The sequence below is a fragment of the Babylonia areolata genome, chromosome 16 (genome assembly GCF_041734735.1).
Source record: "Babylonia areolata isolate BAREFJ2019XMU chromosome 16, ASM4173473v1, whole genome shotgun sequence".
Taxonomy (NCBI): domain Eukaryota; kingdom Metazoa; phylum Mollusca; class Gastropoda; order Neogastropoda; family Buccinidae; genus Babylonia; species Babylonia areolata.
The window spans coordinates 28,044,747-28,062,597 of NC_134891.1; the positions used below are offsets into that span (position 1 = coordinate 28,044,747).

General features: G+C 42.7%; 1 protein-coding gene across 1 annotated transcript; it reads left to right on the top strand.

Moving 5' to 3' along the window:
• The first annotated feature begins 10,432 nt into the window (after positions 1-10,432).
• Positions 10,433-17,641, top strand: LOC143291031 (stromal cell-derived factor 2-like). Its single transcript, XM_076600617.1, has 6 exons — positions 10,433-10,517; positions 11,719-11,831; positions 13,164-13,246; positions 14,223-14,362; positions 15,806-15,887; positions 17,455-17,641. Exons 1-6 carry the CDS (start codon positions 10,433-10,435, stop codon positions 17,639-17,641), a joined length of 690 nt encoding a protein of 229 aa, XP_076456732.1.
• Positions 17,642-17,851: the final 210 nt, after the last annotated feature.

The window sequence follows — 17,851 nt, forward strand, 5'->3', positions numbered from 1 at the left end:
CTTTGCCAGCATTCTGTGATCTGTCAGGAGCCCAGTTTTGGATCTAGTCATAGTGTGTGCTGTTTTTGTAGTGTGATAGACACAGACTGATTTTTTTTTTTTTTTTTTTTTTTTTTACTTTTCCATGAGGACAAAATACTAAGAGGACTGGAGTAGGTGGGGACGGGCGCAATAGCCGAGTGGTTAAAGCGTTGGACTTTCAATCTGAGGGTCCCGGGTTCGAATCACGGTGATGGCGCCTGGTGGGTAAAGGGTGGAGATTTTTACGATCTCCCAGGTCAACATATGTGCAGACCTGCTAGTGCCTGAACCCCCTTCGTGTGTATATGCAAGCAGAAGATCAAATAACGCACGTTAAAGATCCTGTAATCCATGTCAGCGTTCGGTGGGTTATGGCAACAAGAACATACCCAGCATGCACACCCCCGAAAACGGAGTATGGCTGCCTACATGGCGGGGTAAAAACGGTCATACACGTAAAAGCCCACTCGTGTGCGTACGAGTGAACACAGAAGGAAGGAGTAGGTGGGGCTGGGGCTGGGGAGGGGTTGGGGAATTGCTGGTCTGGGGGTAGCAGAAGGAAGAATTATTGTCACCTGCAGTGGTCCCACAGTCAAGGCTCAATGGCGACAGACTGCCTCAAGCTGTGCTGTGACTGCTGCCACCATCCCCTGGACTGAGACAAAAAAGCAACTTCTTTTTTCTTTAAGTTTGTTTGTTAGATAACTTTTTTTGTTGTTGTTTTTTTGTTTTTGTTTTTGGTGAGTACACATTAAACAAGAGAGGCAAGGCCTTCAAGACTCACTTGTGATAAATTAAGTCCCCTAGCATTAATTACAGAGTAATTTCCCTTTTTTAGTATCTGCACCAAAACGTTTGCAAAATAAATAAAAATTCCATGCTTAGCAAAAGAAGTTCCTGTTTGAACAAAAAAATGATAATAATGACTCCTCTTGTTGTTGTGTCAGAATAAGAGGTCAAAGTGCCAAGTTTAGAGAATACAAAAAATATAAATGTAACAGTAAATGCAGTTTGCATATAATTAAGCATCTTTTTTTATTTTTTGTGCCCATCCCAGAGGTGCCATATTGTTTTAAACAAGATGACTGGAAAGAACTGAATTTTTCCTATTTTTATGCCTAATTTGGTGTCAACTGACCAAATATTTGCAGAGAAAATGTCAATGTTAAAGTTTACCATGGACACACAGACACACGGACACAAACACACACAAACACACACACACACACACACAGACAACCGAACACCGGGTTAAAACATAGACTCACTTTGTTTACACAAGTGAGTCAAAAAACCAACCATTGAGGCTGGTAAACAAAGAACACAAGCACAAGTTCAGGACAAATGTCATGCAATATGAAAAGTCATGGAGTAGAATTCAGTCGAGGACATTTTACATAAGCATCTCCATGTATAAGAAACATTTAAGTTAAAACGACACTTAGCGCTGAAAATAACACAACACAAAGCCGTTCCAGCAGCGTAATGTTTGCTTATTAAGGGTTGAGGTTTTCCTAAATTTTGTGCTGAAACCATAGACTAAGGAAAATTCTTAACACCAAGGAAACTCATATTCAGAAATGCCAACTGTTACGATTTTGCCGTATTTTGTTACGTTTGATCGCACTTTGTTACGCCAACGTCAAATTTGTTCCGACGAGTTCATTTTCGACTACATAGCATGGTCACATGGTTTCCTGTCGTAACATTACCCAGATGCTCTAGCCCTATTGATCATGAGGCCAAGGCAGTCATTACTAACCATGGTCTCATGTGATGATACTCAGCTAATGGCGTGCGTGTTAACATTGAAGCAGCATTGAGTGGACCAATCAGCGTAGTTGTTTGCTCGAACAAGAGAGAACGTGGCTAAATCAAATTGCGTCTCAGTCACACAGCGTCTGTGCTGCTTACTGATGTGGCTCGGAGTCTGAGTGTTCCTACCAAATTCAAAAAGTTCCAACCAAATTTCCTGATTGTTCCTGCAAACACTCGACAGGGGTTGGCATCTCTGCATATTACTGCTATGACTGCTTGTGTAAACCCAGCACTGGTGAACAGAACGCCTTGCCAGGCATGCTGTGTTTGAAAGGTCTGAATGTGATGACGTTACGATTGGTAGTGGTAACTCTGTTCTGTCGTGTACTAAACCCAAACAATCTGCATCAGAGAGTGTTATCCTTGATGCCGTTGAATAACTGCATTGATGTAATGCATGTCTTTCCCCCAAATTATTAAGCACATAGAGCTTCACGAATATGCGCTTTTAAGATGTCTTAATGAATAAAAATACATCTATTTCAGAAAGTGTTATCTTTGAAGCTGTTGAATAATTGCTATGAGGTAATGTATGTCTTTCCTGCAAATGATCTATGTCAGAGAGTGTCATCTTTGATGTGTTTGATTAATTGCATTGTTTCTTTTTTTCATACACTTGATATCGCTTGTGAAAGCCAGCTGATCTGTTGATGACTCAACTGACCGATTCAAGAGGCCTTTCCTTCTTCTGTACATAGTGAGTTGTGGGGGACACTATTTTGGACAAGTATATATTTGCATTTTCGTTGGTTTTTTTTTTTTCATACTGCACTTGTGAAGATCTCATGAGTGACCATTAACTTAAGTGTTTTCTGAAGCTGTTGTCAGATATTCATTTCTGTGCGGTATTATTTATTGGGTGCTTTATTTATCTGTACATATGTACATGTTAACTCTGTATACCTTTATGTTCATGTGTGGCAGAGATGGATGATTATGGTATTGAAAGGTGTTTTTTCTTCTTTTTTTTTTTCTTTGTGTGTGTGTGTGTGTGTGTGTGTTAAGATCTTCTGCCCTTGTCATTTAGTTTCACATTGGTAGAATCTGCAGTGCAAAAAAACAAAACAAAAAAAAAACAACGAAAAAAGGTTAAAGGGCTCATAGCCTTTTATGGGCTATTGGGGCAGTGGTTTCGTATCCACTTTGTCTAGGGTCCGGCATAGGAAGGCGGGACACAGTCCTGTTCTTTTACTGCTTTTAACCTTCCCCACTTCCGGCGGAGTCAGGTACCAGCCAGTTCACACCTGGGACAAGTAAGGAAAAGGGGGAGTCAAGTGCCTTTCCCCATGGTCACCGCACCATGCCAGAAGGGGGCCTGGAACCCTCATCACTCCCTGCTGAACACTGAATCAGCCCAATGCCTGACGGATTTAGCTGTGGTGACTCTTGTTTCATTTTTACAAGGAAGAAGATGATGATGATGATGATTATCATTATCATTATTATTATTATTATTATATTTATATAGCGCTGAATCTTTTGCAGAGACAATTCAAAGTTATTCAAACGTATGCATAACTCTAAAACTGGAAAAAAACAAAAAACAAGTGAAGACAAGGAAGAGGCAGTGAAGGGGGGCTATTTTGGGAAGAGGTGGGTTTTAAGTGTGTGAAGTCTCCAGGAAATTCCAGACGCTGCTGTTACAGAGTACATACCACCATGGCTTGGCTTTGTGCTGCAGTGCAGGAAGACTTAGGCGGTTGGTGGGGGGTGGGGGGGGGTGGGGGTGGGGGGGCAGGGTTGTGTCCACATACATCTGTTTCACACTAAGTGCTGGCAGTCCAGGCCGGTGCCCAGCTGCAGAGGTTACAAGGAAAAGTCTGTTCTGGGTAATACTGAAGGAGGAACCTTGTGATGTCATTTGGGAATCACATCAGCTTTTAAGAAATTACAGTTTGTGGGATCCTGTTTACTTGGATGGATGTCGATGCTACCACATCCTCGGACGCATGAGGCAGTCGAAGTGTTCCATTCTCCGCCATCCTCAGCCAGTTTCCTGGTGTCACCCCATCATCTGTCGACAAGCCTGGGTTTTTTCTCTCTCCACTGTTTGCTGCTGGTTCATCTTGGGCCGTCCTCTCTTTCTCTGGCCTGTAGGCGTTCAGTGGGCGTTGATTTTTTTTTTTTTTTTTGACAAGGTAGTGGACACATCCTTCTTCTTTGTCCATGGGCTGCAATTCCCATGTTCACTCGTTTGCACACGTGTAGGCTTTTACGTGTATGACCATTTTTACTCTGCCATGTAGGCAGCCATACTCCGTTTTCGGGGATAGAGTGGACACAGTGCAGGATAGCGTTTTCATAATGATTACTTGTTTACGGTCAGCAGCACACAGCATGTACCACTGGCTGGGGTGCGGACAGCAGCTTGTCAAAGATCAAGCATGCTTGTTCTCAAGTGACACAGCTGTGCAGTGCCTTGCTGCATGTCTTTCTTTCAGCCCTGCCCTCCCTGCCCCCTGCCCTGGCCCCGCCCCCCACCCCAACTCCATACCTCAGTGCCTGATGATGGTGTTCTTGTAGTGGACACAGTGTCAGCACTGTCTGGTGTCGACTTCAATAGGAAAAACAAATAAAACTGCACACAGGAAAAAATACAAAAAAATGGGTGGCGCTGTAGTATGGCGACGCGCTCTCCCTGGGGAGAGCAGCCCGAATTTCACACAGAGAAATCTGTTGTGATAAAAAGAAATACAAATACAAATACAAAATAACAGACATGCTGGTAAGTCACAAGGAAGTTGAGAGGTGTCGAAGGAATTAGAAGAGGAGAAACAAATAGCAGATTAACTTTGTTTTCTCCACCCCAGTAGCAGATTTTTCTCCCCCAAAAAGCAGATCCCCCTCCCCCCAACCCCCCCACCCCCAACCCCCGCACACACACATCAACAGATTTTCTCTCCCAAGGTCATGTGTGGCCTTTTTACCTTAGTCAGTACACCACAAATTCATGTGAAAAGTATTCTAAAATTTACAGTCTATGAAGTGTGGTATTAGTATAGTCTAAAATTTACAATCTATAAAGTGTGGTATTAGTATAGTATGTGGAATTTATTCTCAACGTCTGGTGGATTTCGTTCACAGACTAGTTGTGTTACTGCACTTGTGTAAACATGTAGTTCATTTTGTTTTGATAGTCGTCTTCTCCCTGAACTGTGTGAAGAGTTATTGGGGCACGGCATGGAAGAACTGTCCCTCAGATCAAGATACCTCCAGGTCTGTTAGTTATGTGTCAAAGCCTGGGTCCTCTCTGCACATGATTCTGTCTGAAGAGTTATTGGGGCACCGCATGGAAGAACTGTCCATCAGATCAGATACCTCCAGGTCTGTTAGTTATGTGTCAAAACCTGGGTCCCCTCTGCACATGATTCTGTGTGAAGAGTTATTGGGGCACCGCATGGAAGAACTGTCCCTCAGATCAAGATACCTCCAGGTCTGTCAGTTATGTGTCAAAGCCTGGGTCCTCTCTGCACATGATGCTTTAACTCACTCAGTACGGCCAGCCCTCTCTTCTCCTCTACACAGACCCCTCGGATGTTCAGTGGGTGTCTCAATGACCCAACCTTTAGCTTCCATCGTCAGAACTGTGGTATTCTTTGTCAACATTCACCTCTTCAGTATAAGAGCCTTCCGCTTGTAATATTTTGATGGTGGTAATTGGGGTGAAACGCTGTTAACGTCGTCTCTTTCGCCGTTCGTATGGAGAGAGTTAAAACCTTAAGTTTGCTAGGTTTATGTTGTTTGCACTTTACCATTTGGGATCGGTATTTTCTCAGCTTTTTTTTTTTTTTTAATTTTTTATTGTGCTTGAAACTCAGAATATCAGGAATATTGTGGGTTTTTTTGTTTGTTTGTTTTTTGAATCTGTCCTCACACAGTGCATATGGCTAAGACACTTGCACACAACTCATGAACAATCTCTTCCGTTGTCACATCAGAAAACATACGCATGATGTAAATGAGTGAAGATATACATGTAGAATTGACTGAACACTATGCTACTGTTTTAAATGATATTTTAGATAAAGCGGAACACTCATGATGTGAAAAAAAATGGAAGTTTATTATGTTACTGTTTAAATGATTTTGATTAACCCACACTGCTGAAAAGCATTTTTGCTTGAAATATGACACATGGTTAATAGAACAGATTGATTTGATATGTCGCAATGGTGTTGCAGGCTTTATAACTCTGTTCTGATTTATTTGGTTTTGTCACTACGTTTGATTTTTTTATGTATAAAAAAAAAAAAATGGTGTAGTTCTTGTTCTTGCATTGGATCTGCAGATATTGATGCATTTGACATCCCCAGTGACAAAACACTCACTTCTGTCTCTTGAGGTTGAACCTAGGAACCTCAGCCTATCACAGTTTTTATGGTCACAATGGTGAATCGAAATTGTTTCCCTTCGATCAGAAAGCTAAGAACTTGAACGAACATGAAGGTAATATATATATATATATATAGATTTGTATTTGTATTTCTGTTTATCACAACAGATTTCTCTGTATGAAATTCGGGCTGCTCTCCCCAGGGAGAGCGCGTTGCTCTACTACAGCGCCACCCCTTTTTTTTGTATTTTTTCCTGCGTGCTGTTTTTTTTTTAAATTTGTTTTTCGTATCGAAGTGGATTTTTCTTCAGAATTTTGGCAGGAACAACCCTTTTGTTGTTGTGGGTTCTTTTACATGCGCAAAGTGCATGCTGCTTACAGGACCTCGGTTTATCATCTCATCCGAATGACTAGCGCCCAGACCACCACTCAAGGCCTAGTGGAGGGGGAGAAAATATCGGCAGCTGAGTCGTGATTCGAACTCAGATTCTCTCGCTTCCTAGGCGGACGTGTTACCTCTAGGCCATCACTCCACATGCATAAACTGCTGTCTGGACGGTCGGTACAAGCGTTTGTATCAGGAACTACGACGTTTGAAGAGTTGCCATGGTGATTGATTTCATCACAAGACTTGAGAGGGTGTACCACTTCACCAGACAGACAGACAGACTTGGTGAGGTCTTGATAAATGGATGTCCAGTGGGCGCAATAGCCCAGTGGTTAAAACGTTGGACTTTCAATCTGAGGGTCCCGGGTTCGAATCACGGTGACGGCGCCTGGTGGGTAAAGGGTGGAGATTTTTACGATTTCCCAGGTCAACATATGTGCAGACTTGCTAGTGCCTGAACCCCCTTCATGTGTATATGCAAGCAGAAGATCAAATACGCACGTTAAAGATCCTATAATCCATGTCAGCGTTCGGTGGGTTATGGAAACAAAGAACATTCCCAGCATGCACATCCCCGAAAGCGGAGTATGGCTGCCTATATGGCGGGGTCGAAACGGTCATACACGTAAAAGCCCACTCGTGTGCATACGAGTGAACGTGGGAGTTGCAGCCCACGAACGCAGAAGAAGAAGAAGAAGGATGTCCAGCGTACTCTGGATCAGAGCAGACTCTACCAAACACCACTACAGTGACTCAGCAGCTGTGCAGGGTCTCCTCTGGTGTGTGGCCTCCTAGTGACCTGATGCTGGCAGCTCCCTGTGGACTGCCGGCTGTGGGAATGTGGCAGATGAACCCGGGTGTGGCTGTGTAATGGGGGACTCTGAATGAGCAGCATGGGAGCACTGCAGAGCAGATGAAGGGGTAGAAAAGAAAAAGAAATATAAAAAAGATAGCTGTTGAGGGTTGAAGCAAACCACCTACAATGATTTTCTGAGCCATGTTGAGTTCTCTCAGCCACAATTCTGACTTACTTTGAAATGCAAATTTTTATTTATTTATTATTTTTTTTAAGTGAGAAACCCATTCTGCTGCTCTATATTGTGCTTTTTCTTTTCTTTTTTTTAAATAATTTTTTTTAACATGTTTTTGAACTATCTTTTTCAGGCAGTATGAATTAATAACATATACACTTCATTCACATTGAATTTTGATGTCTTTCCACACTCTTTGAATTTTGCATGTTCAGACCTATCTCTACTCTTCCGGTTGTGTGTGTGTGTGTGTGTGTGTGTGTGTGTGTGTGACTGATGGGTGGAGGTGGATGAAGGAATTGGGGGGGGTAGTGTTTCTTCCTGTATTGAAACACGATCTAGAAGTAGAACTTTTGGGGCAAGGACTCGAGGATCAGGTCTTCAAACAGATGTCATCCTGTTGGCGAAACCCCCCAGTTCCTGCACAGTAATTCTGGTTATCCATCCTAACCTCTCGGGTCTAGTGGTGGTAGTGGTTTTTAGCTTGGTTTTAGAATGATTCAAGTTGTAATTTTCCATTTCACCCGAGGCATATTATTTTGCATATTTGACCCTGTTGTTCTGAACTTCATGGTTGATAGACTATGTGAGCCTTTGAAATTGAAATTGAAGAAACAAAAGGAAAGACAGATGTTTCTTCTAGGGATATGTTTCAAGAGAGAGAGAGAGAGAGAGAGAGAATATATATGTATAATCAGAGAGAAAGAGAGAGAGAGTAATATATATATATGTATATATATATATATGCATGTACAAAAAAAAAAAAAAAAAAAAAATCATGCTATTTATGATATAAGACATTACTTTTTAACTAAAATTTGTTTATTTATGACTGCATGTGAAAAAAAAGTATGTTTGTTACATGTAAATAAAGAATGTTTACTATGTCTGAAATTCTTCAGTTTTAAATGTGTGTGTGTGTGTGTGGCACGCGCCTCATGCACACACTTGCATATGTGTTGTTAAGGGTGGATGAGTGTGTGTGTGTGTGTGTGTGTGTGTGTGTGTGTGTGTGTGTGTTATTTTTACCCTGCCTTTTCAGCAGCAATATGTTTTAGGGCTGTGCTTCCAGAACCTGTTGAGAGAAAGAGAGGTCTTGATATGTACAGTTAATCTCTCTCTCTCCCAAGCCACACACACATGCACACACACACACACACACACACACACATCCCTCACACACCCCATGCATCATTTCACAGTCGGTCAAATGCTTTCTTGAAGTCGATGACGATGTGGAAGATGTTTTGTTGGTGTTGACTGTGTTTCTCACACACAACACGAGAGTTGAAAATCTGTTCTGTGTTGCCTCTTCCACTTCAGAATCAACAGCTTGTTCTTATGACATATAACTTCTTCTGCCTGTGATCTGAGTCTGTTCAGGATTATTTTGACCAGCACTTTGCATCACGCACACACGTATGCACACACACACACACAAACGCGCATGCGCGGCACATCCAGTCAGAATCGGCAATTGGCTTTTATATAAAGTCGTTTCCATGAAAAATGAAAATCATAGTTTATATTACCTCAGTGAAAGGGAGAGCCAGACTGGCCGGCTGGGCGCACTGAGGTGTCCGTCAGCTCGAGTCGGACGGGCGCAATAGCCAAGTGGTTTAGGCGTTGGACTTTCAATCTGAGGGTCCCGGGTTCGAATCATGGTGACAGCGGCTGGTGGGTAAAGGGTGGAGATTTTTCCGATCTCCCAGGTCAACATATGTACAGACCTGCTAGTGCCTGAACCCCCTTTGTGTGTATACGCACACAGAAGATCACATTTGGACGGTGGGTTATGGAGACATGAAAATACCCAGCACGCATAATATGCTTGTAATGGTCAAAGTTATGACCGTTGAGCATTAATGGAAGTTTCAGTTTCAGTAGCTCAAGGAGGTGTCACTGCGTTCGGACAAATCCATATACGCTACACCACATCTGCCAAGCAGATGCCTGATCAGCAGCGTAACCCAATGCGCTTAGGCCTTGAGAAAAAACAAAGAAAAAAAAGAGATAAATACATAACAAAAGAACTACTACTAATAATAATAATATGTATAAGGCGCAAAAAGTTGATGAAGTCAACTATAGGCGCACAAAAAAACACACCCCAAAACAAAATAAATAATTAACTAAATAATAATAATATAATAAAAAAAATAATAAAAAATAAATAATAATAATAATAATATGACTAAACTGAAATCAGTTGAATGAAAACGTCGTTTTCCTAGGGTAATAGAGTAAGTAAGGCAATTTTGTAGGTTTTTTTTTCGACCAGCCATCGAAATGCAACATTGAATCAACACAACCAGCACAATCATAGATACATGAATGAGGTCGAAGAGGACTGAAGATCGTGTTGTGTGGTCAGAGTCCGGCAGGGAGAAACAGCGGGATAGATGGAGCGTGCAGTCAAAGATGGACATTTGAAATCAACCGAAGTTCAGTGGATGAAAGGAGCTTTGTAAAATGGTTAAGAGAAACAACTGATAGTGAATCGGAAAAAAAAAAAAAATTGTCAAAAACTTCAGCGTTTCAAGTTAACGAAGATGACGCACGGTACTGTTTTTCAAATAAGACAAGGCTACATTAACAATATAAAATGATGTGCTGAACGTTATCCGTATATGATTTGCAGATCGACGGTCTGTAGAAAAGAATAACCAGAGAGAAAGAGAGAGGAGAGAGAGAGAGAGAGAGAGTGCACGCGTGGGGGGGGGGGGGGGGGGGGGGGGGGGGGGGGGGGGGGATGCATATGGACACATAACTCTCACATGCTGAGAGCTCTCCTTGCAGGAAACGTCAAACAGTCTACTTTCTAAAGCATTACGTGTAAGCATGGCGTCGGGTAGAAACGGTATTCTCGGCGCTCTCCTTTCTTTCGCTGTTTTGCCGCTCATCTTCCAACATGGGAGTGCCTCAGGTATGACTCGTATTTGTCTGATATTTTTCATTTTTATGTTTCCATTTGCTTGCACCGCTTTGACTGTATCAAACATAGTTCACGGTTGAAATTGCGTATCCAAGGGATTCTTCTTCTTCTTCTCTCTGTCGCACGCTCGCTGTGTCTGTCTCTCTCGTATAACATCTCTTTCTTCAAATTCCTGCATTAACCGGGCAAACACCAATAAAACAGCGATAGGAAGGGAATAAGTAGGAGCAATAAGTATGAGAAATAAGTATCTACCAGTCACTTGAAGAGGATGTCCAAGTCTTCTTGCTTGTGCCCTTTGCACACAGTGGAGCAGCGGTGATCTAGCAGTGATGCGCCATGTTCATGAGCTTGATTCCCAAATATGGACCATGATTTGCACTTCTCCCTTCTCTAATTAACCTCGAGTGGTGTTCTGGGTACTGTAGTCATTCAGATGAGGTGATAAACTGAGGTCTTTGTGCAGCATGCACTTAGCTCATGTAAAAGAACCCGATGCAAAAAACAAAAAAAAGAAAGAAAAAAAAAGTCACAAGTAAATATCAGTAGATTAATATTTAATCCCGGTTTGAATTGTTTGATAGCATAACAAATACACTTACAGACAGGAAACAAAAAATGAAAAGGGGAGGAGGGGGAAGAGGGTTGGTTCATGTGGCGCTGCACTGTAACAACATACTCTACCTGAGGAAAGCAGTCCAGTTTCATACCAAGAAATCAACTGTCTAGTGTGACAAAGAGTAAATTATTCAATACAGTACAAATACTCAGCTGTTGGAAAACCTGACCAGAGATAAAAATAAAACAAAACAATAGCAAAAAAACCAAACAAACCCCAAAACAAAAAACAACAACAACAACAACAAAAAACACCCCAAAACAACAACAAACAAAACAACAAAAACAACAACCTACAATGACATCCTTTGAGAGATTTTTCTTTGGTCATCAGTCTGTGACATTGTCCACTTGGTCATGTTGGCTGGATGGAAAACAGTCTTTGAATGACAAATTTGTAAACTTCTGGATCACACATACCAACAGGTATGAACAGTGTTGATAAGATCTGATATTTTTTTGTATACCTTTCAGTGTACTATTTCATATTAACTGTTTATTTGTTTTTGCAAAATGCTGTATGTGTTTATTTCACAGTAATAATGGCATCCTAATGTCTGCTGTTGTGTTCCAGATTTTGACTACGAGTATGTGACGTGTGGCTCTACACTGAAGATGCTGAACCCCTATAGTAACACGCGACTCCATTCGCATGACGTCAAGTATGGAAGCGGATCTGCTCAACAGGTGTGTAGTGAATTGCTTCTTGTCAGTTGCACTGCACTGTGAGGATACTGGTCCAGTGAGATGCTCATGCCGGAATTTGTGCACACACACACATCCGTTTCCCTCTCTCTTTCTCTCACACAAAGGCAAGACACACACACACACACACACACACACACACACACACACACACTTGAATGTCGCCGTCAGCCCCAGCACTGCTTTTGCCATTGGAAGGGAAGTAACAAGGATAGAACTGATCCCTAAGATTGGGTTGTTTCCCTTCACTGTGTTCATGTGAATGAGTGAACCAAACACTGTGTGCATTTATTACTATGATAATGTGGAACATGACAGTTTCAGTCACATAGCAAGGCAGGTTTAATAATCTATGATATATAGCAAAACATTGACGGGGCTGATATCAAGCAAAACGGCTTACACTATTGTATTCATGCTCATGCACATACCCGTGAACCACTCAGAAACCATCCAGGAAGACCATCTACCATATTTGTCGATGAACAAATAAACATACTTAAAAAAAAAAATTAGGAACATGAATAACTATATAACTGTATATAAAATTTTACGTCCAGCCCTCAGGGCAAAGATAAAATGAAATCAAAATATTTAGAAAATCAACATAGAATAAATTAAGTACAGACAGGACATTTGGACACACTCAAATACATGAATACATTATTCAGGCACATGCAAATAATTGTATTGCATGACCAAAAAAAAAAAAGTGCATGTATTGAAAAGAAGAGAACATTCACTTTATAAACAAAGATATGCAAATGGATTTATATATATATATATATATATATATATATATATATATATATATATATATATATTCAAGCATTTTGCTTCAAGAGAGAATAGCAGGCAGACAGATAGACAGAACAAGCAGTGATTTTTAAATGAACTATGATCTTTGTAGTTGCATATTTTGTGAAGAGAGAGATAGAGAGAGAGGGTATGAGAGAGAGTGTATGTGTGTGCGTGTGGTGTGTGTGTGGGGGGGGTGGGGGGTGGGGGGGGGGGGGATGTGCAATGCGGTTTGGCTGACTGAAATGGAGAGGCACGTAAATTTCAGTAACCTGTATATTTGCATATAGCTATTTCCATTTGGTGCCATTTAATTTATCTTTTTATTTTCTATTCATTTTATTTGTCTGTTGTTTTCTTCTTATGTTGAACATGTGCTGCTGCCAAAAAGAAAATCTCTGTACCAAAGTATAGACAATAAAGTTTGTGTATTGTATTGTGTATTGTGTGCGCTGTGTCAGTGTGTGTGTGCATGCGTGCGCGCGCCCTGTGATCCCTGGCTTATGGTGTGTTCAGTCAGTGACAGCCACAGGCAACTCAGGGGACCACAACAGTTACTGGCAAGTGCGCGGCAAGACTGGAACCGTCTGCCCTAGGGGGTACGTCTCATCTTTTTGTCTTCTTTCCTCTCGTTTTTTGACTCACTTGGGTAAACAGAGTGAGTCTATGTTTTAACCCGGTGTTTGGTTGTCTGTGTGTGTGTGTGTGTGTGTGTGTGTGTGTTTCTGTGTCCGTGGTAAACTTTAACATTGACATTTTCTCTGCAAATACTTTGTCAGTTGACACCAAATTAGGCATAAAAATAGGAAAAATTCAGTTCTTTCCAGTCATCTTGTTTAAAACAATATTGCACCTCTGGGATGGGCACAAAAAAATAAAAAATGAAGCCTAATTATATGCAAACTGCATTTACTGTTATATTTTTTGTATTCTCTAAACTTGGCACTTTGATCTGATATTCTGACACAACAACAAGAGCAGTCATTATTATCATTTTTTTTGTTCAAACAGAAACTTCTTTTGCTGAGCATGGAAGTTTTATTTATTTTGTAAACGTTTTGGTGCAGATAGTAAAAAAGGAAAATTACTCTGTAATTAATCCTAGGGGACTTAATTTGCTTTAAACTGATCTTTCTCATCTTAAGCATTACATTTTGAAATTATACTCAATACATAAAAAGCTTGGATTTTTTTTTTTTTTTTTAGTGTATCACAAGTGAGTCTTGAAGGCCTTGCCTCTCTTGTTCTTTCTTTTGGTCCCCCACCACTGCACCCCCTTGCCCACCACTCCTCCTCCATGCCAAAAATGGTTCAGGAGGGAGGAAGGTGGCAGAATGGTTAAAGACGCTTGATACAGTGTCTCTGAGGGGTCTGGGTTTGAGTACCAGCCTTGCCTTTCTCCCAAGTTTGACTCGGGGGGGGGGGGGGGGGGGGGGTGCGCGGGGGGGGGGGGGAGCATGCTGCATGTCTGTGTGTGTGTGTGTGTAGTTCAGTTTAATATCTATTTACATTGTGTGATTTTAGATGAAATATGTGTTTGTGTGTGTGTGCGTGTGTGTGTGTGTGCCTGTGCAGGAGCCCGGTGAAATGTGGTCAGACAATACGACTCATGCACCTGGCCACTCGCCGCAACCTGCACAGCCATCAGTTCCAGTCCCCCCTGTCTCGCAACTTGGAGGTGTCCGCCTTTGGCGAGAACGGCCATGGGGATGAAGGTATGTACAGTTTGTGTGTGCGTGGGTGTGAGTGTGGGTATGTGTGTGTGTGTGCATGGGTGTGGGTGTGGGTATGTGTGTGTGTGTGTGATGCAACCTGCACAGCCATCACTTTCAGTCCCCCCTGTCTCGCAACTTGGAGGTGTCTGCCTTTGGTGAGAACGGCCATGGGGACGAAGGTATGTACAGTTTGTGTGTGCTTGGGTGTGGGTGTGGGTATGTGTGTGTGTGTGTGTGTGTGTTGTGTGATGCAACCTGCACAGCCATCACTTTCAGTCCCCCTTGTCTCGCAACACTGAGGTGTCCACCTTTGGTGAGAATGGACATTGTGTGTGGGAGTGATGTGTGTGTGGGAGGAGGGGTGCTGGGGAGGGAGGGGAAGGTGTGTGTGTGTGTAGTGGGGGAGTAGGTGGGTGGATAGGTATGTGTTTGTGTGTGTGAGTGTGTGTGTGTGTCATGCACTCTGCGCAGCCATCGCTTTCAGTCCATGCCTGTCACGCAACATGGAGTTGTCTTCCTTTGACGAGAACAGGCATGGTAATGAAGGTATAATACAGTGTGTGTGGAGGGGGATGGAGAGAGAGAGGGTGGGGGGGGGAGAGGTGGTAGAAATTTGGGAAATATGGGGGGAGGAGAGGGGGTGGGGGTGGGTCTGTGAGTGTGTGTGTGTGTGTGAGCGTGCGTTTGTTTGGAGTGGAGGTGTTGCAGTCGTGGTTAAATAGTTAGGTTGGTAACGACGGTGTTTGTATTCTCTTTGTTGATCAGGAACGGGTGGCATGGTTTGAGGGTGATGACACGGTGATGTGTGTGTGTACTGTTTGTAGCGTTTCTTTGTCAGGAGAGGACGGCGTGTGGTTTGGAGTGATGTCAGTGTAGCAGTGTGAAGGAGCATGGCACGTTGTTGTTAGTGCTGTTGTTGTTGTTGTTGTTGTTGTTCTGTCTGCAGAAGTGTGTGGAGGAGGGGGGTAGAGGAGGTGCAGGGTAATGTGTGTGGTGTGTGTGTGTATGTGTGTGTGTGTGTGTGTGTTGGAGCTCATGTGCGGTTATATGTATTTGACTGTGCTTTCATATCTGTGAAACTGCATGTTTGGTGCATATCTGTTATGCATGTGTGGGTGTATGTGTGAATGTGTGTCTTCATGTTTTACATTTATTTGCTTATTTATCATCATTGTTGTCTTATTTATTTTTTATTATTATTATTATTTTATTGTTATTATCATTACTACTGCCTTTTTATATTATAATTATTATTTATTTATTTATGTAAGCTTATCTATTATTTATTCACCTTTTGTTTTTTTCTCAAGGCCTGACCAAGCGTGTTGGGTTACGCTGCTGGTCAGGCATCTGCTTGGCAGACGTGGTGTAGCGTATATGGATTTGTCCGAATGCAGTGACGCCTCCTTGAGCTACTGAAACTGAAACTGAAACTGTCTGCAGGTGACAACTGGGTGGTGGTGTGCAAGGACATGTACTGGAGCCGGGAGGAAAAGTTTCGTCTCAAGCATGTCGTCACTGAGTAGTAAGTTGTCTTTGGTTTTTTTTGTTTGTTTTTTTGTTGTTGCTTTTTCAGGCTTTTTGGGGGGGGGGTTGCTTTTAGTTTGTGTGTGTGTGTGTGTGTGTGTGTGTGTGTTAGCAGAGAAAAGGGATCTGAAGTAAAGTGGCCACAGTGTTCCTGGAAACGTCGCTGTGCGTTCAGACAAGTCCATATACGCTATACCACATCTGCCGGACGCAGACGCCTGACACTGAGCAGCATAACCCAATGTTTTTAGTCGGACCCTGAGCACGTGTTTATATATTTGTGTACCGATCAGAGTGGATTTCTTCTACAGAATTTTTGCCAGAGGACAACGCTCTCGTTGCCACGGGTTCTTTTTCAGTGCGCCAAGTGCAGTGCTGCACACCGGATCTCGGTTTGTAGTCTCTCCTGAATGACTAGACGCTTCGTTTGATTTTCCAGTTGAACTTGGGAGAAAGGGCAAGAGTAGGATTGGAACCCACACCTCACAGACTCTCTGTATTGGCAGCTGAGCGTCTTAACCATTCTGCCACCTTCTTCCAAAACGACACCAAAGAACAAGGAATCGATCATAACACACCGTTTATATTAGTCAAACAAGACGGGTATGTCCTTCAGAGGACAAGATTTAATCAGTCATAACACAGCCGGTCCATCATTCAGAAGACAAAACTTTTAATAAGTAAAACTGGGTAGGTGTGTCATTTGGAAGTTAAAAGTTAACCATCGAGTGCACAGCGTGTACAAGACCCGATTCAACCCCCTTGAGTGCAGGGAACAACAGCAACAACAACATAGAAAGTGGTGTATCAAGTCGTAAACCAGTATCCAGAACAGTCAGTTAAAAAAACTTGAGAAAATGGTCTGGAGATAAACCACTAGAGATCAAAAGTGTGACTTTTCAGCCTTCCAGAGTTATTGCCCTTCTTTTGATGACATCATCAGTGACATCACTATGCATGCATGTGATACATACTGTGACATTCAAGGGGTTTTGATGAGCGGGAATCCCTCCCTCCCCCTCCCCCCAAAAAAGACAAGAAGACAGGCGTCTATCCTGTCTCATCCATCAGATGGGCGCAATAGCCGAGTGGTTAAAGCATTGGACTGTCAATCTGAGGGTCCTGGGTTCGAATCACGGTGACGGCGCCTGGTGGGTTAAGGGTGGAGATTTTTACGATCTCCCAGGTCAACATATGTGCAGACCTGCTAGTGCCTGAACCCCCTTTGTGTGTATATGCAAGCAGAAGATCAAATACGCACGTTAAAGATCCTGTAACCCATGTCAGCGTTTGGTGGGTTATAGAAACAAGAACATACCCAGCATGCACACCCCCGAAAACGGAGTATGGCTGCCTACATGGCGGGGTAAAACGGTCATACACGTAAAAGCCCACTCGTGTGCATACGAGTGAACACAGAAGAAGAAGAAGAAGAAGTCTCATCCATTAGATTTTGCATTCTGCACGATTCTTTGTCAGTCTCTAGTTTTTAGGGGTTTTAAAAAAAAATTTAAAACAAAGATCAACTTCAACAGCAGCAACAATACCTCCGGTGTCACTTTCAGTTACCTCCACATATCGGGGGAAACGTTTGGGCGACCGATCCGTGGCCAGAAGGAGGTGTGCGGCTTCCCGGCGCTGAGCGATCGCAACTACTGGCGGGCAGCGGAAGGGATCTACATCAAGCCCCCGCAGACCCGCGCCGAGGAGAAGTTTGAGGAGGGCTCGGAACAGGCGCGCGACGAGCTCTGAGGCACTGTGGTGTGTGTGTGTGTGTGTGTTTGTGTGTGTTTCTTTTCCCAAGCCGGTTATTGTGCCTTACTGGTCGCGTCGGTGACAGACCATAGCCAAGGAGAAGTTTAAGGACGGGTCGGGAACAGGTGCATGACGAGCTCTGAGGCATTGTGGGGTCCAAGTGCATTTGTGGTTTTGTGTGTGTGTGTGTGTGTGTGTGTGTGTGTG

Excerpts from the sequence above, each read along its gene's own strand:
- LOC143291031 (XM_076600617.1), top strand. The coding sequence starts at position 10,433 with ATGGCGTCGGGTAGAAACGGTATTCTCGGCGCTCTCCTTTCTTTCGCT. Across the intron at positions 11,832-13,163 it reads GAAGCGGATCTGCTCAACAG|TCAGTGACAGCCACAGGCAA; the intron begins GTGTGTAGTGAA and ends TGGTGTGTTCAG. Across the intron at positions 14,363-15,805 it reads GAACGGCCATGGGGATGAAG|GTGACAACTGGGTGGTGGTG; the intron begins GTATGTACAGTT and ends AACTGTCTGCAG.